The following is a 25,922-nucleotide window of genomic DNA, read 5'->3' on the forward strand; positions in this document are numbered from 1 at the left end:
TGTTGTTGAATATAGTTGAATAAAGCTGAAAAAAATGACATCACTGTCTAGTTCTATTTTAGCTCTCAGAAACATCACTGGAGTTCGAGTTTGGCTCACAATAAAAAAATTACATCACTAATATATCTGCGTTACTTAAAATGTGTTAAATAGTGATCTTTAGAGGTGTTGGTAAGTGTATTCTTGAACTTAGAACAGAGCCAGGCTAGCTGTTTCCCTTTGCTTCCAGTCTTTATGCTAAGCTAGGCATAAATGCTAAGCTAGGCTACCCATGTACTTAACACACAGAGATTGATACTGATCTTCTCATCTCACTGAAAGATTAGATAATCATTGGAACTACTTTCTTCTGCAGGAATAGTCCCTATGTGGGTGTTCAGACTGAAAACAGTCATGCTTTCAAATAAATGTAATGGGCTGCATTGATGTGAATGTGGGTTTTAGGTAGCATTGAGAAATAACAATCCGCAAAGTTAGTTTGAGTAAAAGATCCATGAGTCTGAAGGATTATCTAATGCTAAAACACTGCACAGCCATTTCTAAAATTATGAGGTCTCACATCAGTAATTTTGTCTTTGGTCACAACGATTGCAAGGTAAATAGTAGAAATACAGCGTTCACTTTACAAAATAATTTTTTAAGAATGTGTAATTGCATGTTTTTTGATTGACCAACACAGTGCCTTGTTGGATGATGATGTGTTTTGGTCCAGCAAAAGTTGAGTCAGGTTCAACTTTTATTGCCATACGACCCTGCAACATTCAAATGAATGACACGGCTGTTTTTTCACGCAGTGCTGTTGGTCTGAACACAACCTTAGACTGAATGTAAAGCTCTACTAACTTACCCTACAGGCTTCAGTAAATTACACCACACAGTATGAAAGCTAGTAATCATTTTTCTCAGAGAATTGCCAATAATGGGGCTAAAATGTCAATCCCCTAATAAAACTTTGTTAGTTTGGACATTAAAGCACACACAGTATTATCAGCAGTTAAGAAAAGAGCATGTGTGAAAGTAGTGTAATCATGCTAATTATTTTAATCCATCCTTAATCATTGTAATATTAAATGATTAAAGGATGGACTAACATAATGTTTGCTACAGTCTTTTGATGTGTACTCATATGATGTTGTTGACCTATTGTTCTTTAGGATTACCTGGTGCACTACTAACACTTGCTGGACTGACGAGCTCCGAGCAGAACTCAGCAGGAGGCCGTGTTTGGATGCTCACCTGTTCTCTGATCACTGACTTCTGTCTCAGGGTTTAAAATTCCTAATCAGAAGCTACAGGGAGGAGACTGAACATTGTGTGCGAGCAGATCAATGTTCTGCACCTTCATGTAATTAATGTCTGATCACAAGTGCTGAAATTATTTGATTCTGGTAGTTAAACTACCCACTGGAACTCAAATAGTTGTGTTATAATAGTTGTTAAAACATTAAAAGGTTGTAAATTATTTTGTCTTGACTTTCATACCTACTTTACTGTACAAGATAATGTATTTCCACCTGTGTTAGGAATGTTCAATTTGATTTATTTATATAGCGCCAATTCATGACAGAAGTTATCTCATTGCACTTTTCCTATAAAGCAGGTCTAGACCGTACTCTTTATAATATTATTTAGGCCCTTCCACTGCCAGTTGGGTTGGGTTGGGGGGGGGTCACAATGTCATTAGATGAAGTCTATCCAATATGTCAGTCCATCAGAGTCATGAGCAGAGTGTCTTACACTCAGGTGCTGCTCTTATGTCTGCTTCACTTTTTTTAAGACTGCTGAAACCATCATTAGAACATGACGGAAAGCATCACAGTGACAGTGATCTGTCTGGCATTGTTACCTGATGGTTCACTGAAGCTACATTCTCTAGCTTTCTACCAGTGGGATCCAAGAGTTTGCTGTTGCACTGCAGGCATTTCAAACATTAAAAAGTACATGGATAACCGAGTTAGCTTGATTAGATTGTTTATTTAACACAAGCCTGGATTTTTCACTTATTTTAAGCTGCCTTATAGTTTATCTTAATCATTATTTTATCTTACTTTCAAACCTGCAAAAGTGCAGTTTATTTACAGTTAGCTTGATCATGACCAAGACTTCTTGAGCTTTTCAACACATCAAGATCTGTTGCTGTAATTACCACAATTTAAGTTTCTCAATAAAGTGTTAAATACCTATACATGAAAATATTGGCTATATAATATACTAAAGAGTGCACTGACAAAAAGAACCAGTCCAAGTTTACTCAACATATGTACTAGCTTTCAGCCACATCTCACGGTCTTCACCAGTTGATGGAGGTTGCTCAGTTATAATGCGCCTTCAGTCAAATGATAACCGGTGGTTGCATATGGAGGGAGATAACCACTGTCTCTGTTCAAAGATGGTTTCCAGTGTTAGGTGTGAATGTCCTCCTTGATCTTTCTCCGGCTGTCCAATGACTCCTGGTCGATGACTTTTGACTCCTTCCCAGTTGACCACCTGTTATCATGTTTTCAGAGACTGAAGCAATTCTATGTCTACAGCATTTCACTCAAAGGTATATTTCATACTTCAATTATGCTTGCAATTTGGTAAAAAATGCTGTGATAGACATCTAATGCTTGGCTAACATTGAAAGCATTAAATAAACTTTAAACATATTGGTTCCAATGCACATACACTTTTTCCAACCATATTCAGTGGACACTGGCCATGGTGTTGATGTGGCTGTGACACAACCAAACTGCTTCTGGTGGAAATTCGATTTACACTCCTTTACTCAACACAGACACATTGCCTGTTCTATAAAAACATGTCATACAAATCATAAATTGTCTAATGCATGTCTTGCAGAACATTTTTCATACAAATAAAAAACTGTTTTCCTATACTTAGATTTTCTTGTGTATTATGTCAAAGTGAAAACAAATCTCAGAGGTGTTAGGTATGCACCATACTACCACATACCATACAGAGAGAATCCTGCATGGAGTAGTCTCTCTTTCTTTCTATATAGTGATGCTGTTTTCTATGCGGCTAGGCAGGAGGAAAAGGTACTGAAGCTCCAGTCCTTTATTCTGACTCAGGATGTGGCCCTCAATCTCTTTCAGCTCTGTTCTGAACCTGTCAATCAGCTCCTGGGCCCGCCCCTCAGTGAAGTGCTCTTCTGGGTATTGGCCCAAAGGAATCTAGGAAGAAGAAAACAGGAAGCTGCTGAAGAAAGAGGAACTAATGTGGGTTGTGTAACAAGATCAACTATGGGAAAACTGAAATGTTTTATCAAACATTTTCAATGAAATGGTAAATGGACTGTACTTATATAGCGCCTTTCTAGTCTTTCTGACTACTCAAAGTGCTTCATCCTGAAATGAACAGAATGAAAATACAACACACACAGCTACAGCTACTGTGTTAACAGTTACCATCAGTTTACTGCCTTTAGCAGCCTGTTTCCTGTTGATACAAAAATGAACCAAAGGAGTCAGACACCTCTACTGTTTTCCACTCTTGTGCTATATAGTTTTCTTTTTAAAGTCTTTCTCCACTAAAATGTTTGGCTTATTGTTATTTCACTTAAATGTTTGACCTTCACTGTTTATAATGATATATGGGCAGAGTTTGACACTAGAAGACTGATTTCACATTCATCTGCTGCACTTTAAATCTCTCAATTTATTGAACTTGTGAAAAAATAATTCACAGCAGAGTAATTTTATGTTTTAAAACAGGTCAAGAGATGATCTTTCAAGTGTTCTTAAACCTTTTCTCTTTCAGTACTTTTTGCTGTGTTTCTTATTTCTATTATTGTATGCTTACTTATCTGCTGTGTCCTTTGCTATTTGGTTAATTGCTTGATTTTCCAACAAGTATCAAATTATCCTTAAAAATCTAAATACTACTGCTGTAATTTCTATACCTTAATGCTGTAATCCACACCAAGGATGTCTCTCGCAAATTAATTTTGATCAATGTATGAAAATAACTCCAAACATTAGAAGAAACAATTAAAGACAACCAAAACCCCCTTGATTTCCCAATTACTTTGGAAGAATTGACTACACCGTCAGTCTCTCCAGCCAAGACTAGCATGTGGTCCAGACAGTATTAAAAACAAAATGCAGCACCCCAGAGATGCAGGTTGCAGTGTTGAAGTTGTTCAGTATCATACTACAGTCAGATATTTTCCCGATATCTGGTGCAAAGGGCTCATTTCCCCCGATTCATAACAGTGGGGACGAACCAGATCCTGGTCACTACTGTGGCATCTGGGTCAGTAGTTGTCTAGGTAAACTAGTCTGTAGTATTCTAAATAAAAGAATACTAGATTTCCTTGATGAAAACGCCATCTTGAATAAAAATCAAATTGGCTTCCTCCCAAAACACCGCACCACCGACCATGTATACACCCTTCACACTTTAACAAACATGAATACCTAACAAACAAAAAAAAAGGGTAAGAGATTTTTGCTTGTTTTATTAACTTCAAGAAACCTTGACTCTATTTGGTATGGAGGGCTCTATTACAGACTTTTACATTGTGGGAGTGTATGATCTGGTAAAAGCAATGTATTTGTCCAATTTTTACAGCACATCTATTTTCCAAACAAACTGAATCCTTCACCTAGAGAAGAGGTAGTCATCAGGGTTGAAACTTAAGTCCGGTGTGTAAATAAATTAACTTGCTGTACAGTTGGATCAGTGTGCTGCTCCCGGCCTCTCCCTCCTAGATAGAGAGGTAAAGTCTCTGTTTTATGCTGATGACCTTGTTCTACTGTCTTCTACTGAACAAGGACTACAGCAACAGCTGGACAGTTGAAAAGTATCATCAGAACTGGGCCCTGGCAGTAAATAAGAAAACTAATGTCATGATTTTTTGAAAAATGCCCCAGCTGTCAGGAGAACAAATACCAGTTTACCATAATAATCATAATTGAACTAGTATGAGTTATACCTACCTTGGTATAACCATAACAGCATCAGGGAGTTTCAACATGGCAGTGAATGCACGAAGAAGCTCAAAGAGCTCTAAATGCAATTAAGAGAAAGTTGTATAGTTTTCAAATTCCAATTAAAATTTGTCTTAAAATATTTGATAATGTCATCCAGCCCATTGTGTTATATGGTAGTGAAGTATGGGGTCCACTCAGTCATCATAGCTGTACCCGTTGGGACAAACATCCAACAGAATCTTTACATGCAGAATTCTGCAGATGCATTTTACATGTACACAGAAAAAAAATGCATGTAGAGAATTAGGCAGATACCCACGGATAACATTCAAAAGAGCGCTGAGATTTTTTTAATCACCTAAAATCCCTAGACTCCCTCCATTCCAAAGCCCTTCAAACCCAAGAACTGAGCCCAGAAGAGTCCCCTATGTCAGTGCTTAGACTCCCTGCCCCCCTCAGACACACTTTGACCAGTCTCACAACAGCACTGCTTTCCAAACACCAGAGTAAACCAAATTATAAAGCAATGTAAAGAAACCTACAACAAGACAACATTAGAAAGAAGAAACTAAAAGCAAAAGTAGATTAGAATGTTATCTGGCCCTAAAAAGAGATTATGAATTGGCAGAATCTCTCTCTACTGTCAGAGATAGAAAGCAGAGACAGATCCTAACCAAGTACAGGCTCAATGACCACAAACTGGCAATCGAAAAAAGGAAGACACAAAAAATCATGGCAACCAAGAGAAAACAGAATATGTATAATAATCTCAGATTTCAGAGAGCTAAATGACCTCTCAAAATTAATACTCCTAAGAGAAGGCGACAGGGCTTGCTTGCTGCTCAGTATATAACATGCCACAACCTGAGGGACAGTGAATGACCCACACACACACTTTATATTTAATTTATGTGCATTACCTGTCTACATCCTGTTCTTGCCTACATTACTGCACAACCTGTCTATTGTATTTCTATATTTAAAAGTTCTTATGTCTTAGATTCTCTTTTAGTTATGAGTTATTTTATTCATTTTGTATGTGCATTGCTGGAGGGCGCCTGAGAACAAAGGATTTCATTGTTAATGACTCTTCGCTGTAATTGTGCATATGACAAATAAAGAACTTGAACCAAGGCTGGATCACCAACCAGGCAAAGTGTGCAACTGCCCCAGGGCCCCGGAAGCCTTAGGTTCGTTGTGTCTGGTTTGTGGTAATTTGATTAATTGTACATTTGTTTGTTAATGAAAACTGAATTACAATCAACTGAAATTACAACATTTGGCATTACTAGTTAAACTTAAGACCCAGTCAAAATCTAGATTATTATTTATGATGTTTTTGCACCTCATTTTTGCCCTAGAGCCCCCATTTGGCCACGATCTCACATTAATCTCATTTTTCCCTCCTCGCTCAATGTATAATCTATTACCATATAAACCAGACAGATGGACTCACTGCATCTGATTGTGCTCTCCCCAGATGCCATGTGATAGCCATCTGCACACAGGACTGACTGACATCAGGAAGGGTGGCCATGATCATCTCCATGGTAACAGCATCCTTGTTTGTTGGTGGGGGTTGTCTCATGGTGCAGGGGGTGTTGGGGACCCAGGCACACCAGTCAAACTAGAAAAACATCAGAGAAGGAATAAGTTAAAGCCCCCTTCGACACTTCAAAGGGGTGTACTATAAAGCCAGATTAGGGGCTTAGCCAGCTATGTTGAGCCCAGAGTTTTCAGTGTCACGAAGGTGGCTCTTTAATCTGGCTAGATCACCATAATAATTTATGCTGAACACATAACCTCCTCCAGAGCAAGTTATGTTCAGAGTTTTAAAACTGCTGTAAAAAGCATCGCCCTATCACTAATTCTTTTCCCGACAGATTCTCAGCTGAGGGAATATGTTATATGGCTGAAAAAGTTGTGTGCATAGACTATGACAATAATGCCACCGAACGAAGTCATGCTGTTACAGTCAGCCTATTGCAAACTGTATGCATCGTGTTGTCATGGGAACCTACATGCATTCAGTTGGTGATGCAGAAAATCTGTAATATTAACACACTAACAAATGTTACACAGCAGAACAATACATAAAGAATGATGAAGGCTCATCAACTATAGACCACTTTGGATTATATTTTTTATTTAGTCCTGATCAGCTGCCAGGCCATTTTACACTAATACAGCTAATAGAATACTGGTTAGAAAATGTATTAGTCTATTGGTATTTATCATAGATAAGATTCAGTCAATACAAGTCATTTCACTTTGATTTGGCCAAAACCTAAAGTGATTTCCACGTGTTCTTCATTATGGGGCAGTGTAAGACCTAAATGCACTTCTTGAGTAGCCTATGTTTAAATCTGCTGTATCAAGTTAATAATAATAATTTTAGAGCTCTGCTTGTGCAGCAGCTACATTAGTGCACTCTGAATGCCTCTCATTTATTTCTGTGTGGCAGGGTTGTAGTACTCGAGATCGGTCTTGAGACGGTCTCAAGACCATTTTTTCAGGATCTCGGTCTCATCGACCACATTTCTTTATTCGTTCTTGTCTCGGTCTCAGGAGTTTATTTCAGGACCAGTCAAGACCACAACTGCGGGGATATCACTGAATTGCCTGTGCATTGTCGTATTTGTTAACATTACTGTGATTGGATGTGAAACTTCTTGCTTCAAATGCAATCAATAACTTGACTCATTTATACCTTGAAATTTTTGTTATTGTTAACAGCTGTCACCCCTCCCCTCTTCACACATTATCCAAGAAAGTCAATGCAGGAGACATGGGAAGAAGCTGTGGCTGTCTGGGAGGAGATGTCAGCCATAAAGAAAGGTCAGCTGAGTGTAAGTGATGCCAGCTAGCTAGTTAGCCGGCAAGCAATCTGCCCCAAAACTCTTCAGAAATCTCTTCACCCCTCACCCAAAGAGATTTAGCGAATATTAGTTACCCACCATAAAACTTCAATTAAAAGCTGAGCCCCAGTTAGATGTTGAACCATTTTAGTAACTGGGTGTGGCACCATGTTTTGACAAATAAACACAGGTCTCAAGTAGACGCCAGGTCTGTTTTTTTTATATAAGTTCTTTGGACGTATAAAACCTCTTAAAGCCCACCGGTGTCACGGATGCGCCAGACTCCACCATCTGTTAATCATCCACACCTGCTCCCTATGACACTCCTGCTCCCCATCGTTTGAAACAAGGACTCCCCATGCTACTCTGCATAACCCCTAGCTCCCTTTCTAGCTATCTCCCTCTCCAGCGATCTCCCCCTCCAGCGATCTCCACACCTCCCTCCAACAGACTCCCCCATCTCCATACCTGCACACCTGTCCTCTCTGGCTGAAACCTAATAAACAACTATCCGTCTCCATATCGGTGTCCCCTGCCTGTCTGTCCGTAACAACTGGGTCGCCTGCTAGTTCGAAGCTGCTTAGATTGCGTATACAAATAAGTGTTTAAACTTTTGTCAATATGGACATGCTACACATTGTTAAATCGGTTAGTTTCTTCACAATTCATACAGTTCATTTTATGGAAACCATGAGCACCAAAGTATAATTCAAATTTACCAGTCTACATGGTAAAATAAAACAAAATGCTGACTCCCTACCTTTTGAAGCTGTCAAAATATATATATATATATATATATATATATATATATATATATATATATATATATATATATATATATAGCTTTAGTCCGTAATGGTCCACCTATCAAAAGAATCAAAAATGTTTTTTCGTAAAAAAATAAATCCAAGTTGAAATAACTATGGTAACCTTTGGCTTGCATCCTTTCTTAGGTAGGCTACCCGTATTTTGATATGGGTCTCTCTATGCATCGGAGCTAGATCAAAAGAATGATTCGTAATTGATGTTATTTGATAGCCTAATTTTATATACAAGTAATTTTCATAATGCTTTAAATAAACAATTTTACGGTAGTTCCCATCTTTTCTGAGCAAGAGTTATGTGAAAGGAATTAAAGCAATAGTTCGGGTAGTCTGAAGTGGGGTTGTATGAGGTACTCATCCATAGTGTATTAGCTACAGTAGACGGCAGTCAGCTTGCCCCCAGTTTGGAGATGCAGACAGCAGTATGGTCACAACGGCAGGGAAGCAGAGCAATGCCAAAGCAGTGCCAAAGAAAAAGGCTCACTGACAGCAATGTAAAGCAGTGAAAATATTTTTAATCTAGCCCACAAACTGATGTTTGAGATGGCTAAAATACGTTTTTCTGCTGCTCCGTCCACAGCAGTGCATTGCTCTGCTTCCCTGCCCGGGACTCTTGTCTGCTTTTCCAAACTGGGCGAGCTGACTGCATACACTGACTATGGATAATCAGAATCAGAAATACTTTATTGATCCCCGAGGGGAAACTCGTTTGTTACAGCTGCTCACTATCACATCAATGCACACAGGAACAGAAGTACTAAGCAAATCAAAATATAATACACTATAATACAGGTAAGATAAATTAAGTACAAAGTGGATATAAGTATAAAAGCTAAAATAAGTGTGTAAGTACCAAAATGGATTTAGAGGTTGATAGTTGATAAGTATGCACAGTATAATGATACAATGTAATAATATAAGTAATAAGTATAGTGCAATAATGAGTACTGTCAAGTTAAGTGTAGCTTATTAATATGATTATGAGACGGTGGATACTGCACAGCAGTAATAGAAGTATGAATAAATATCAATAAATAGGGAATTTTAAACTGAAAACAGAGTATATTGCACAGCAGTATTATACAGAGAATATTGCACAATTATTTCAAGTATTGCAGTGATGTTAATGGTCCAATGTCCAGTTTAGTGACTTAAGGTCATATAGACCGACACTTAGAGGGAGGAGTTAAAGAGTTTGATGGCCACAGGCAGGAATGACTTCCTGTGGCGCTCTGTGGTGCATTTTGGGGCGATGAGTCTTTCGCTGAACTCCTTTGTTTGACCAGCACATCATGGAGTGGGTGGCCTTACAGATTAGTTTGTTGAGCCTGTTAGCGTCCGCTACCCTCAACCTGCTGCCCCAGCATGCAACAGCATACAGGATAGCACTGGCCACCACAGACTCATAAAACATCCTCAGCATTGTCCGGCAGATGTAGAGGCGGCTCTGGCCCTTCCTGTAAACAGCTTGAGTGTTCTTAGCACAGTCGAGTTTATTGTCCTTGTGTACATCCAGGTACTCCTCTACAATGTTCACACTGACCCCCTGGATGGAAACAGGGGTCACTGGTGCCTTGGCTCTTCGTAGGTCCAGAACCAGCTCCTTAGACTTTGTCGCATTGAGCTGCAGATGGTTCTGCTCACACCATGAGACAAAGTTACCCACCACAGCCCTGTACTCAGTCTCATCATGACCGCTGATACATCCCACCACTGCAGAGTCATCAGAAAACTTCTGAAGGTGGCAGGACTTGGTAGGACTGTGGTAGCTGAAGTCTGTGGTGTAGATGGTGAAGAGGAAGGGAGAGAGGACAGTCCCCTGAGGGGCCCCAGTGTTGCTGACCATGCTGTTCAACACAGAGTGCTGTAGACGCACATGCTACCTGACTGCCAGTCAGGTAGTCAACAATCCAGGACACGAGAGGGGAATCCACCTGCATCGCTGCCAGCTTCTCCCCAAGCAGGGCTGGCCGGATGGTGTTGAAAGCACTGGAGAAGTCAAAAAACATCATCCTCACCATGCTTGCCAGCTTGTCCGGGTGGGTGTAGATGCGGTTCAGCAGGAAGATAATGGCATCCTCAACTCCCAGCCGGGGCTGGTAGGTGAACTGAAGGGGGTCCAGGAGGGGTCTGACCATAGGCCGCAGCTGTTCCAGCACTAGTCTCTCCTCCAGGGTCTTCATTATGTGGGAGGTCAAGGACTCAAAGGAGTCTGAGGGCCGACAGCAGCTAGGTTAGAGGGGGGATGAGCAGGAGCCGGTGTGTTGAATCTGTTAAAGAACAGATTAGGTTTGTTGGCCCTGTCCAAGCTGCCTTCAACTCCTCTGCTGCCAGTCGGTCTGAAGCCAGTGATGTTCTTCATGCTGCTCCAGACCACTCTCATGTTGTTCTGCTGGAGTTTCCACTGTAAAGGCCCTCCTCTTGGCATTCAGGATGTCCTTGATGTCCTTTGTTACCCACGGTTAACAATTGCAGTCCACACAGAAGTTGTCTGCATCCTTAACGTTAGCATACAGCAGGTCCAGTGTCCTCTCCTCTCTAGTAGGACAACTCACATACTGGATGAAATTAGTCAGTGTTGGTGAAACACTGACATGGTTGAAGTCACCCAAGATTAATATGAGTGTACTCGGGTGTTGAGTCTGTAGTTGTGCTATGGCGGTGTGAATGGCGTTGCACGCCGATGCCGGGTTAGCAGAGGGGGGGGATGTAAACAGTCACAACAATGGCATGTGAGAATTCACGTGGCAGGTAAGATGGCCAGAGTCCCACAGCTAACAGTTCAATGTCCGGGCTACAGATACTCTGCTTGATAGTAACATGACCAGGATTACACCATCTGTTATTGACCAGAACAGCAAGCCCGCTGCCTTTCCGCTTACCACTCACGGTGTGATCCCTGTCGGCCCGAACAGTCTGAAAGCCGTCAATGGAAACGTTATGATATCCTGGTGTAGCCATGTCTCTGAGAAGCACATCAAACTACACTCATGGAACTCCATCTGACTCCAGGCTTACGCCGTTAGCTCATCCATTTTATTCGCCAGTGATCTCACGTTGCCCATGATGAGAGAGGGCAGACACGGCTTAAATCTCTTGTTCTTAAGTCTCTTTTGTCTGGACCCCTCTCTCTTCTCTCGCCGCTTCATTCCACCTCTGCATCCTCGGTGTGTCCTCCTCCAGATCTCAGTGGGGATATCGGTTGTCCTGGGCACCATGGCGATCGGCTTCAGCGCGATCAGCTGTTCCCTGCTGTAAACAATGCGGCCAAACAGCTGTTCTGCAGCGGTGCCCTGACCGAATAGCAGGAGAAACTTCACGGCGAAAAAAAATACCAAAACACTATCTACTCTCATTTTCATAAAGAGCGTAGTTTAAATTATACTTACACACAAGTTACTCAAGTTTTGAAGAAAAAGGAAAGCTAGAAGTTGGAAAAAGTAAGACGACGAGACGGAGCAACGGCAACAGGCAGCATGCACGTTGGCATGCTCCAAAATGTACTTAAAAATACCCAAATTATCCCTAAAGGCCTGTCCCAAATATAGGCAGGTTGAGTTCAGTGATTGGAGCAAATAAAAGCCTGGGCTATTAATTGAAATTTTATGGTTTGTATATACACTATGTTTGGCACTAGTTTCAGTTGTTTGCCAGCTCTTTGGCACCTAGGTAGGTGCACAAGTTACCTAATTTAGTTAACATATTGAGGGATGTAACACTAGCTAATGCAGTGTTAATTTTATGAGAAATTGAGGGGACAGGTGACAAATTGTTGTTCCTAAGTTACATTTTTGCTATATCTTGACTCTGTCTCGCCCTGCCTTAGTCCTGACTTGGTCTCATCTCAAAGTCTGGGTCTTGAGACACTCTGATCTTGGTCATGACTTGGTCTCGGTTTAGGTGGTCTCGACTACAACAGTGCTGTGTGGTAATTTTTTTAAAATCTTAAAATCTTTAAACCAGCATTCCTCTATTGCAACAACAGTTTTTAATAGGCCTATTCCTCATAGCTCTCCATTATAACTACAAGAGGAACACGCTTGACAGAAGTAGGTAGCACGCGATCAGTATAATCCAGGCGGCGATTAATTTTCCCTCAAAACACATTTACTGTTGCTAATGAGTTAGCATATGTTTTTTCTAGGAGACAAAGTTGGTCCATTTTGTGCACAAGAAGAGTCAAATGATGCTCAAATGCCCTCTTTTATGGGAACACACACAGAGCCTCAAGCCGAAAGCCTGGGTTAACAAATTAAGTTGATAACCATCGTTGTGATGCCCGTTCTCTGATTAGGTCTTTAGGGTTTGTTGAGCCAGCTCATGCAAAGAAAGCCTGGCTATGTTGAACTTGCTTCGTAGTACACCCCCCCAGGTCATCTTAGACCTGACAGCATCTTTAACACCTGTCCGTTGTTAGTAGCAGCATGCTGGGCTGTACTGATGAAGATGGCCACTGACAGCAGGGTGGAGAGTTCATCTCGGGTGCTGAGCTTACTGGGCAGACCTGTACATAAAATCAATCAATTATTAGATGCAGATTTCTTATGCCTCTAGCAGTACTTTATGAGTAAATCCTCTAATGTTTGTAAAAATGTGTCATAATTTCCAGACTGGTATCCTTCTTCTAAAATAGCTTCAATTTTCTATTCAGTATTTTTTCCTGCTTAATGGCAGCATCCTAAGAGTGGCAATGTCAGTCAGTCCATGCATCCATCTAGGCAAAACTTTGGTCCAGAGCAAGAGATCAACAATTACCTGGCTACTACTGATTCTGGTGACCCTTAACCATTTTTTAGTGCCTTCAGGCCAAAATTTCAACATATACACAGCAATAGGTTCATATAGTTTTGTATGCAAGTTGGAGCAACATTCACCTTTTTATTGACATTTTGTCGTTTCATTTAAATCTGATCTCAAATGCAAATTTTTGAGTGCCTTAATTTTCTCATGAAATATGGTCCATGAGCCACTGTTTAGTATCAACATTTGATGTTTAAAAAATTAACTTTGTTTTCACTGCTGTGCCAAAAGCATGCTAAACTAACACCAACCCTATGGTATACTGTATATTGACCCATCACATTTGCATACAGTTAAAGCATTTGGTAAAAGAGTCCCAATCCAATATTTAAGTTTTTTCATAATACACAGCTGCATAGTGGGTATACCCCCAGTAGAATAAAGGTCTATGTGCCCTATGTGCCTTTTTAACCTAGATGTTAACTATTAAGGATAAAAATTCAGGATATTAATAACTGACCAAAGTTGGGGAGCTCGGTGAAGCCTTCTTGTGATACATCTCTGATCCAGGCTTGGAGCTCCAGGTCCTCCTGCACATCATGGTCTGACTGGTAGTACAGGCTTACCATACCTGAGACAAAACTGAAGGAAGAGGTATAGTTAAAATTATGACTCATAAGAAGCAGAAATACATCTGGCCTTTAGTGGTGTCCTCAAATTACAGAATTATTCCCTCAAATGAATAGCATTGAGTGAACTTATGTGCTGGATTTGAACTTGACTTTTGAAACACCAAAAATGACAGTGTTGCAGACCGTACAGCACATCACTTTGCCCGACATACAGAAATCCAGAAGCATATTATCCAGACCAACACACCTGGTAATGAGGCTGCAATCTCTCAGTATGTTTACTGATCTGGGATAGAATGCAGAATCTAGATCTTATCATGTTATTATTCCAACATCTCCTTTGATAAAAAAACTTATGTAAACAGTTTTTGAAATCTCAGTCTTCCAACCATCTCACTTGAGTAGGTGAAGGCTCTAAATGCCCTAATTACAAAAGTGGAATCGGGTAAGTGTCTACATTTGGGGGGTTACTGAGCATCTAATGTAATGCTACTTAAGCCAAACAAAGGTTTGGCTATCTGAGATTACAGCCCATTATCACTTCTAAATGACTACCATTCAACAAGTGTGAATGGACTCTCTAGACATCCAAAGGATGTATTAAGATATAAGATCCAGTTATTTCAGTTATTACAGATCATATCTGCTCCACTCAGTTTCCCACATTTCAAAGCACCCATCAGGGTTGCCCCTTTGTACCACTGTTTGATATCACAATTGAACAACTTGCACTGGAGATCCGCTGACACTGATGATAGAACAGTATTTAGCTTACCCTAAGACTTCAATTACACATTGACAAATGAGGCAAAAGTAAATTTTGCTTTTGACATTTGATATTTTAATTTCTTATTCCAGGTATAAATTACCTGGAGTCACCCTGCATTGATGCTTTTAAATACCAACTGATGATTTATTTTTCTTCTCATATCAATGAGCATGCAAACATTTTCAAGGCAGAGTCCTGAAAGGTGATTTTTTTTTATCTTGTGCACCCACACAAAAATTCAGAGCTTCACTCAATTTTTACTTTAATTTATATTTTATTTATTCATTGTTATCTTCCCCTTTTTATGTGTTTTTTAATTATAAAACTTTTTTTCCCTGTAATGTGTGGTTGTGCAGGGGTTGAGTTTTGTTGTTGGGGTTGGGTGGAGGGGGAAATGAGGTGACCTGTAAAATTAGCATTATGTTTGCTTGCTTTTGCTTTTCACCATTAAAACAAATCTCCCAGATCCCTTGGTCTTTCTCAGAGTAAACAGACCTAGCAGCTGTGGTGTCCTGCTAGTATGAGCATGGTATGTGTTATCTACCTGTGTATGGCCTCCCACAGCATCAGACTGTGTTCTCTGTAGAAATAGTTTGGAAGCTGGGAAACTCCTCTGTCAGTGAAGTCGTTGCAGGGCTGGAGGGAGCGATAAGTCAGCACCTTGTATTCCCTCTGAGCCAAAATCAACAGGCCTTCACCACCTGTAGACACAACCTACACGCAAACATAACCATCAACACAATTATTGGCACCATCATTATCAGATTGTTTAACACAGCAAGTTAGTTTGTTTTCTTTTATACACAAGAGATTAAAAATGTGACTAATGAGGTAGAGAGCATGGTAAAATTAAATTTATATAGTGCCAATTATAAGTTCTCATTGGCACCGTTCATATAGAGCAGGTCTAGACCGCACTCTTTATAATATTTACAGAGACCCAACAATTCCCATCATGAGCAAGCACTTGGCAAAAGAAAGAGCAAAAGAAAGAAAATGGTAAATGCTACTACATATCGCATTCACACACTGATGGCAGAACTGCTCATCAGTACAAAGAAACTAATTAATCATTCACACACTGATGGCAGAACTGCTCATCAGTACAAAGAAACTAATTAATCATTCACACACACGCTCACACCAAAGGCACAGCCCTCGGGAGCAATTTGGGGTTCAGTATCTTGCCCAAGGACACTTCAACATGTGGACTGAGAGAAGCCGGGATCGAACCGCCGACCTTCCGATTGGTGGACGACCCGCTCTACCACTAAGCAACAGCTGCCCCCTATCAAAGCAAGCCCACATCAAATAACGTCATAGTTCTACATTTCAAAAATCCAGTCAAATGTACTGTTTCAGAGTGACACACCCGCTTGAAGATGCCATTGGCAGAGATGAGCTGAGTGCGCCCCCTACAGTTGATCTCTAGAGTGTAGCGCAGATGAGGGGCCAGGAGCTGCAGTAGGATGACAGAAAACTGTTCAGGGTACAACTTTATTACCTACAGCTTGTCAATTTACCATCAAACCAAAATACCATAAGTTCTCAAATAAAAGTCAAATCCTCAAATAGCACAAAATTAAACAAATGGATAACATGGTAAATTCCTCACCAATAATTAGTACAAAAGTAGAGTCATGTCGCTATTGCTTTTTAACACAAACACTGTTTCATTCACTTATTTCCAGTTGCCCCCACTGTGCCATTTTTGATTGTTGTTACGCTACCATCAATTATTAACACTTGCTTTAACATGTACATATGATAGATAGCTATTTTTTCATTTTATGTATATAACGTACAATAGTTCTGTTTATTTTTACCTATATCATTCAGCTTAGTACAGTGAACAACTTAAAACCAGAGTCAAATTCTTGGTTTTATGTACACATACCTGGCCAGTAAAGCTGATTCTGATTAGCACTTCCTGCAGATGTTTCAAATTAAAAGCTTGCCAGTAAAGGAAGGGATTATGTCCACTGAGCCACTGTAAGTCTTTTAATATGAAACTGAAAAGAAAATATTTTACTGCTGAGTTTAGGAATAAATTATTTTGTGTACAGGATGAAGGCATCTGTCGGCCTGTGCTACTCCTGTGTATCCATGATTGATGTATCCATTGTGTAGAAGGCACTCTGCCCCTCCCAACCAGGGAAGTTGCCCAAGTTACCGATGCACATAGTGGCAAGATGGCTTCCCCTCTGCTATAATCTTAGTACACGAAAAAATTCACTTTGACTGCAAGAAATGTGTTGTGATTAAACCACACAATGTAATAATGAAACAACTATTTTGTGAAGTATCTACAGCTAAAAAGAATCAAATGAGAATGAATGTGCATAGGATGCCATTTAAAAAAGGGAATTGCAGATATATGCAGCAGTTAAATTTTATTTTTTTTACTGAAGATTATACTGAATTTGAGACAATAGAAGTATTGAGTTTGTCCTAACCACAGAAGAGGGGAAATTAGAAATAAAGGCCTGTCTCTAATAAGCTTGTTTCAAATAAAGGTCTGGTTCTCACTGCATTTGAAGTAAAGCCCCAGCCAGTATTTGAGAATTGGTATGTAATTGTTTCGCATTGACCATATAATGTAAACTTACAATAACTCTGTCCCCAGAATTGTATACAAACATGAATTAAATCTTCTAACTGAAAACTACAGTTCTAAATAATGACTTGTGTGGATGTTTACCTTATATATAGGGTGTACAGCAGGTAGCTGTCTCAGAGTAGCCACACAAAACACCTCTATCACCAGGTGAGTCCTGAGCAGGTGAGACAGCAGCTGGAATACCTGGAACTCAGAGGTACGCACCCACATCTTAGCCAATAGCCAGGCCAGGGGTGGGTCTTTGGGCAGGAATATGGGCGTGTCAAGGCCTGGAGTCTGTTCTAGCTGAGGACAAGGAGGGGAAATTAATACAGGCAATCCTTTTTGTTTTGTTTCCACTGTAGTGTAGTACCTGCAACCTCAGATAAAAAATAAATTTCAACTATGCAGCCTCTTGTCATTCTGTACTTGCAGGTTCTTATTGAATTTCCAAGATTCTCATGACATTTTTCAGGTTTACATTCACACTTATGTTTTCATTAAATATTTTAAGATTTTTATAAAATGTTCTCAGGATTACATTCAGTATTTTAGAAATATTTCTCAAATTTACATTCAGTATTCTTAGGTTTTTACAGATACTTAATTGCTAGACTTTGCTGTTTCCTGTTACTAACTGCTGCTGCAACAATACGGTTTCTTTACAGGTACTAATCAAGTTTTATTAAATATAATCTGTACCTGTGTGATTGTGTGCATGCACATCAGTGACATGTTGAGTTAATTTAGAATTTTAGTACAAGTCTATGGGCATGAATCTATACCTGTATAGCAATAGGTATGAGTCCTTCATCTGGGTGTTGGTACAGGAGACAGAGTGGCGCAGCGACGTATTGAGGTTTACCCCTGATTGTGTTGGTGGGAATCCCATCCATGATGGCATAGTCCAACAAGTAGATATTCCCTGCCTGGATGGGAGAGAAGCAAAATATTAAGAAGAATGTGGACAGAGGAAGCTGGAAGGAGCAACGTCTATGATATGAATGAACAATTTTGAGACATAAATTACACAATTCTACAGTTGTTAAATTTGTGGTCTCACATTAAAGCCTGTATAGACAGATGTTTATACATTACTCCACCTTTAGTTCTTTGTCCAGGTTGGTCCTGGGAACCATGGAGCTCTGCACCATATCTGGTGTGACAGGGAAGTTCTCTGGCAGCTTCTTGCACCTCCGGATCATCCTTGGGTTACAGCCATTCATACACTGGTAGCCAAAGAACCATTCCTCCTTCCAATGCTCCATACAGTACTCTGAGTCAAACACACACATACTGGGTGAATAATCAACTCCATGTTTCTGTCTTTGAAAGATAAGTGTATAAACTACTGTACTTTATAATATTATAAAAAGTACGGTCTAGACCTGCTCTATAGGAAAAGTGCAATGCACTTCTGTTATGAATTGGCGCTATGTAAATAAAAATTGAATTGAATACTTGCTAGTCAAGTGTAAGAAGCCGGTTATATTAACAAAGATAACAGCTATTTTGTTAGCACTGAACAACTACAACTATTCCCATGAAGCTTTGATACGTCTATATCCATGACTCATTACAGCTAATCATTCACACACACTCACACACCAAAGGCACAGCCTTCAGGTTCAGTATCTTGCCCAAGGAAACTTCAACACTCCGGGCTGGGTGAAGCCAAGATCGAACCACCGATCTTCCGATTAGTGGACAATCCACTCTGAGCTCTCAATCTCTAAGCCACAGCCGCCCCATATATACAAATATTTAAAATTAGAATAGAATATAAATAATATATACAGTTACTTATATACATATATTATAGAAACATAGTGGTATGGTAATGTGCAAAACCAGCATAACAGAAAGTTCCATGTCATTTATTTATGATGGAGGATGCTGAGGATGAGGTGGAGTTGAGGAGTCTTACAGCCTGAAGAAAGAAGCTGCACTGTAGTCTGGTGGTATGACAGTGGATACTTCTGTATTGCTTGTTAGACAGCAGCATGATGAACAGGCTGTGGTGGATATTGTCTTTTAATATCCTTTGGGCTCTGCGCAGGCACCTCATTTTTGAGAGCATTAACCATAACGTCCTTATAGCTAAGCTCTCCAGGTTTAACTTCTCCCCTAATGCACTTAACCTTATGAAAGCATACCTGGCAGACAGAGCCCAATGTGTGAGGGTATACCATCAACACTCATAGCACATAGCACAACTACAGACTCAACACCTGAGTGCACTCATATTGATCTCGGGTGACTTCAACCATGTCAGTGTTTCAACAACACTGACTAATTTCACCCAGTATGTGAATTGTCCTACTAGAGAGGAGAGGACACTGGATCTGCTGTATGCTAACGTTAAGGACGCATACAGCTCCCCCACCCCCGGGTAGGTCAGACCACAACCTGGTTCACCTCAAACCCTGCTATGTGCCTATGGTTAAAAGGCAGCCTGCGACCAGAAGGACAATGAGAAGATGGTCGGGGGAGGCCTATGAGACATTGCAGGAATGTTTTGAAGTGACAAACTGGGATGCACTCTGTGAGCTTCATGGAGAGGACATTGATGGGCTCACTTAATCTGTTCTTTAACAGATTCGACACACACCGGCTCCTGCTCATCCCCCCTCTAACCCAGCTACTGTCGGCCCTCAAACTCCTCTGAGTATTCTGCTCCCCCCTCCCCCGCCTGTAACCTCTGCTGTGTGCCTGACTACTGACCAGGTGAGAGGAAAGCTGATGAAACTCCACTCAACCAAGACATCTTGCCTCGTTCCTGTGCCGAAGACGCCGCATCCCAGTGGCTCTAAGGACTACAGACTGGTGGCACTGACCTCCCACATAATGAAGACTCTGGAGAGACTAGTGCTGGAACAGCTGCGGCCTATGGTCTGGACCCCCTTCAGTTCGCCTACCAGCCCCGGCTGGGAATTGAGGTTGCCATTATCTTCCTGCTGAACCGCATCCACACCCACCTGGACAAGCCGGCAAGCATGGTGAGGATCATGTTTTCAACACCATCCGGCCAGCCCTGCTTGGGTGAGAAGCTGGCAGCGGTGCAGGTGGATGCCCCCCTCATGTCCTGGATTGTGGACTACCTGACTGGCAGACCACAGCATGTGCACCTGCAGCACTGTGTGTCGGACAGCGTGGTCAGCAACACTGGGGCCCCTCAGGGGACTGTCCTCTCTCCCTTCCTCTTCACCATCTACACCACGGACTTCAGCTACCACACAGAGTCCTGCCACCTTCAGAAGTTTTCTGATGACTCTGCTGTGGTGGGATGTATCAGCGGTGGTGATGAATCTGAGTACAGGGCTGTGGTAGGTAACTTTGTCTCATGGTGTGAGCAGAACCATTTGCAGCTCAATGCGACAAAGTCTAAGGAGCTGGTTGTGGATCTACGAAGGGCCAAGACATCAGTGACCCCGGTTTCCAACCAGGGGGTCATTGTGGACATTGTAGAGGAGTACAAGTATCTGGAAGTACACATGGACAATAAACTGGACTGTGCTAAGAACACTCAAGCTGTTTAGAGGAAGGGTCAGAGCCGCCTCTATTTTCTGAGGAGGCTGATGTCCTTCAACATCTGCCGGACAATGCTGAAGATGTTTTATGAGTCTGTGGTGGCCGGTGCTATCCTGTATGCTGTTGCATGCTGGGGCAGCAGGTTGAGGGTAGCGGACGCTAACAGACTCAACAAACTAATCCGTAAGGCCAGTGACATTGTGGGGGTGGAGCTGGACTCCCTGGCGGTGGTGTCAGTGAGGAGGATGCTGGCCAAACTACATGCCATCTTGGACAGTGTCTCCCACCCACTCCATGACGTGTTGGTCAAACAAAGGAGTACCTTCAGAGGAAGAGTCATCCCCCCAAAAAGCACCACAGAGCGCCACAGAAAGTCATTTCTGCCTGTGGCCATCAAACTCTTCAACTCCTCCCTCTAAGTGTAGTCTGTATGACCTTAAGTCATTAAACTGGACATTGATCATTACATCTTTGCAATACTTGACATAATTGTGCAATATCCTGTGTTAATACTCCCGTGCAATATACTCTTTTCAGTTTAAAATTCCCTATTTTTTTATATTGATATGTATTCATACCTCTATTACTGTTGTGCAATATCCTCCGTCTCATTATAAATAAGCTACACTTAACTTGGCAGTTCATGCACTACTATTTTATACCATATTATTATCATCAAACAGTAAACCCACTTTGTACTTCACACTTATTTTATTTTATACTTATGCCCACTTGGTACTTAATTTATTTTCTGACCTGTATTATAGTGTATTATATATTTTTTTTTGCTTATTACTTCTATTCCTGCGTGCACTGACGTGATAGTGAGCTGCTGTAGCAAAAGAGTTTCCCCTCGGGGATCAATAAAGTATTTCTGATTCTGATTTAGCAAGTCATTTACAAGTGTCCCACAAGAGTCTATTCTAGGCCCACTCTTGTTATGTCTGTACACAGATGAACTAACATCGGTTTGCTCTGATGTTAATATCCAGATGTACGCTGATGATACGGTTGTCTATGTAAATGGAAAAAACAAAGATGAAGCTGCATCAAAACTGTCTGATGTAATAGTACAAGTTTCCAAGTGTTCTTCACAAAAAGACCAATCTCAACACCGGATCCAGAAATCACAGTCTCTGGAAAAAAAAAACTACAGCTCGTGTCTGAGTTTAAATACCTTGGCATAACTGTTGACTCAAATCTGTCTTTCACGTCACAGGTAAATAAAGTTGCAAGAAATGTTAGACTCAAACTGGGCAATTTCAAATTCACAAGGAACTGCATGTCCACTAATGTAGCCAAAATGTTCATGAACACAATGAACCTCCCACACATCGCTGTTGGGAGACACGTCATTAAAACCGCACTAAAGCAAATAGAATACCTGTACAAACAAACAATAAAAAACCCTAGACAAGAAGCCACTAGGATACCATCATTGCATCATTTGCATATTTTGAAAAAGCACAATTTACTAAGCTGGGAAAACATGATTAAACACACAGTAGACTGTGTCTCAACTTCAAGGTATTACACAATATGGCTCCTCCACCACTCCGTACTTACATCACATTAAAAACCAGCTTAACTACTAGAGCAACAACTAAAGGAGAGTCTTACCCCTAGAAAAAGTAGTTTTGGCCTGAAATCTGAAACTGTGCCAACTACCATTCCTTCTCCATAATATTAAGAGACTGGTTGATTAGAAATCAAACTTGTGAACACTAGAACAGTGATGTGTTTTTCTGTTGTTTGTTGTCTTATTTGTCATTATTATGTTTAGTGTAAGAGCTGCTTCTGCTCATCATAGTCTCTGTACATAATATCCACACTTCACCAAGCCATAATATGATATTTTTTTATTGTACTTTAATGCAATTGTTGATTCTGTGTGTCATAAGAGCTGTCTCTCTTGTCTCTTTCTAGTGCAGGCTCTGTTTGTATCTGTATATTTTTCACTGCTTTTATCGCTGATTGTATTTTCTATGCTTTTATTCTTAACATCTTGCTTTCAACTATTGCCTGCCCGGGGAATACAGATGAAAATTAGCATTTCTGGCTAACTGGCATATTCTCCGCTACTTAATAGCACTTCACCTCTGGCAATGTGTAAACTTGATGAAGGTGGCGGCATCTGGAGGCAACACCTCGAATCTACACATACACACCTTCAAGGGCACCACAAGAGTGACACTGCCAAAATGTGCCCTGCAGCGCTACAGATATTGAGCATCATTGACAAATAACTTTTCTTGTAAAATGTCCGTTGTAATCGGTAACACCAGTGTTGTCACAGGTTAAGCCAGTGGGAAAATTTCCTCACCGTGGCATCCCTACTTGTTACTCGTGTTTTCTATGTTGTGATTTGATTTTAATGTAGCATGGAAAATTCATGTCACAATGAAAAACAATTAATTCAGTTATTAAAGACAAAAAACAAAATAATTGTCCTTTTAACATATGTTTTTCACGTAATTATTACACGGTAAATGCATACATATAAAACAGTTATATCTAACAATAAGTATTGTATTTAACTTTATTTCTTTGATTTGTTTTTATTTACATTTTAAATCTTCCATATAATTCATGTGTACATAAAAGGACTATGTATTAGTGTATATTAAAAATGTTCCTTCTCTTGTGTATTAGAAATGTAAGCGTGAAACTGCCCAGCCAGTCATTTTCCCCATCAGGTTTTGTGTGTAGTGTGTATTTACCCACCAGCAATGGGGCTTCGCAGCTTCCAGAAGATCCGTTTGAAATCATCCAGGTCATTCCAGGACTTCCCAAACCTGATGGCCAGCTTCTTCAGAGACAACTCCAGCAAGCTGATAAGAAGGAAGCATGGATGTGTTGATGTTCATCACCTTGTTGGGCTACAGATATGATTTTACAGTACATTGCAGGGACTTAACTCTGGGGACCAACAAGCCAGCCTCCACAAGTTTATCCATTTTAGTATTAAGACTTCTAAATGTCAGAGCATTTGCTAAAAATGCTGCTTTCCTTTGACTTAGCTCAGCACATTACAGTGCCCACACACATTAAAGGACATACTCTTGATCTGGTGATCTCTTATGGCCTTAATATAGCCATATAGCCATATAGACATAGCCAAGTCAAGTTGCTGAAATTGCCATATCTGATCATAGCTGCCTATTAACACTATTTTACCCACTCTTAAATACAGTACGTGTAAAGGTGTGTGGGTTAGTGAGGAGGAACGAGAAAGAAAAGCACACAGAGCAAGGCACAAGAGATTTCAAATGCTGTGGTAAAGCACAATAGTTTTCCCTTTATCACACAGGAACCCAGCAGCCAACTTTCATTCAACATCCATTTCAAGGGCCAAGCGGAAGATCTCAGGCGGATGGCCCGGGGGCTGGACAGAAGAGCAGAGCAAGTCAGGGGGGCGCCCAAGATGCAGGGCTCAAGGGCTGAGTAGGTCCGAGTGATGACCAGACGTACGGAGCAACTCATGAGGTCCACGACAAAAGCGAAACCCCTCCAGAGGCTGAAACCATCTGGAAGCCGGCGGCGAAGGCGGAACCCACGTGGAGGCCGGCGGTGTGGCTGGAGAACAAGATGACTCCAGTGACGGAGAGACTGGCAGAGGAGTCGGCAGAACCAGTGATGCCAGGGAGCCAGGAGCCTGCCACTCCTGCAGGTGGATCAGGAGAGTGCTGCGGCGATCCAGCAGAAGCAGGACGTGGCACAGAGAGTTTGGTGAAGACGAGCAGCAGTGCGGAACAACATCGGTGGGAGCCATGCTTCCTTCTGGGGGGTTTCCCAGAAGGTGTCAAGACAGGAACGGGCTGAGGTGCAAGCTGGTAAGCAGGCTGAGACGCAGACTGGAGGCTAGCATGCAGGAGATAGGCAGGCCGAGGTGCAGACTGTTCAGTTCCAAGGACTCAAAAAAAACTTGCTGAAGCAGCCTTTAGTGCCTATGCCCCAAAACTATGGAACACATCACTATTGCATATCCAACAATCAGATTCTGTGAGTGACTTTAAGAAACAGGTCAAAACGTACCTTTTTACTCTGGCCTTCTCTTAGATCAAGAACCTTGTCTTAACCAGACTCTTTTACCCAGATTATTTATGCTACTGTTGTATTTGATTCTGACTTGATCTTGATTCATTGGTTATATCCTTTTATTGTCCTTGGTTTTTGCCATGGATCTCGGTCTTCTAATATTTTATTATATCTTTCATCTTATCTTTATGTTTATTTATCATATCTTTTTTTTTACTAAAACAAAAGCATATTGAGGTACATGAAGCAATAAAACATGCAAAGTCATTACTTTGCATGTTTTATTGCTTCATGTACCTCAATATGCTTTTGTTTTTCTTTGTGAAGCACTTTCAGCTGTGTTTTATGTATGTATATAAATAAAATGTATTATTATTATATATTATTATTATTAAATGTATTATAAGACTGGGCTCGGGTATCAAGAAGCAATTCCAAATGTATTTAATTATGTGTGTATGTGTGTGTGTGCATGCACCACCTACGCATAGTGTAAGGAATGTTCAAAGTCGCTCCTCTTCTCATTGTCAAAGCGGACGTCTTGAGGTAAATCTGCCTCTGTTTTAGCGTCGATACATCTGGGAATGCCTGGAGCCCACGTCACCCATCTCAAAGTCAGAAAGTATGATACAAATATTAATATATAAATATCTGTAACACATCCACTCTGTGAAGTGAAACTGCATCTTTGTGTTGTTATGTGTGCTGGACCTGTAAGTTGCCTGTCTCTCCTGCAGCTCTGTCTTCCTGTGTGCCAGCAGCTGAGGTAAGGAGTCATCCCTCGCTGTCTTCGCTACAGAGGCAGGAAAAGAAGAGAGACAGGAAAGTACATCGTTCAGACCTACAGGGGCTCATGCTCACTGCCCCACAGTTTTGGGTGAGAGGGCTCACAGAGAGAAGGGGTGTAGGTGAAGGGCCCTTTCCCACAAATTGAGAATGTTATGGCTGCTTAAAGGAAAATGTGGGTGCAGGTGTAGGTCATGTCACAAAACAT

General features: G+C 40.9%; 1 protein-coding gene across 1 annotated transcript in view; it reads right to left on the minus strand.

The window, feature by feature from the left end:
- Positions 1-2,229: 2,229 nt before the first annotated feature.
- alox12 (arachidonate 12-lipoxygenase) overlaps positions 2,230-25,922 on the minus strand; it is a 36,671-nt gene continuing 12,978 nt past the window's right edge. The window contains exons 4-15 of the mRNA XM_044183504.1: positions 25,640-25,721; positions 25,414-25,536; positions 23,615-23,721; positions 18,463-18,635; positions 18,145-18,288; positions 17,462-17,665; positions 16,133-16,219; positions 15,305-15,474; positions 13,880-14,001; positions 13,023-13,123; positions 6,394-6,564; positions 2,230-3,176 (exon numbers count right to left, since the gene is read on the minus strand). Of these exons, the coding sequence (XP_044039439.1) occupies positions 2,997-3,176; positions 6,394-6,564; positions 13,023-13,123; positions 13,880-14,001; positions 15,305-15,474; positions 16,133-16,219; positions 17,462-17,665; positions 18,145-18,288; positions 18,463-18,635; positions 23,615-23,721; positions 25,414-25,536; positions 25,640-25,721 (1,664 nt within the window). The 3' untranslated portion in view covers positions 2,230-2,996. The remainder of the gene's footprint in view (positions 3,177-6,393; positions 6,565-13,022; positions 13,124-13,879; positions 14,002-15,304; positions 15,475-16,132; positions 16,220-17,461; positions 17,666-18,144; positions 18,289-18,462; positions 18,636-23,614; positions 23,722-25,413; positions 25,537-25,639; positions 25,722-25,922) is intronic.

Source organism: Siniperca chuatsi, linkage group LG22 (genome assembly GCF_020085105.1).
Source record: "Siniperca chuatsi isolate FFG_IHB_CAS linkage group LG22, ASM2008510v1, whole genome shotgun sequence".
Lineage (NCBI taxonomy): Eukaryota > Metazoa > Chordata > Actinopteri > Centrarchiformes > Sinipercidae > Siniperca > Siniperca chuatsi.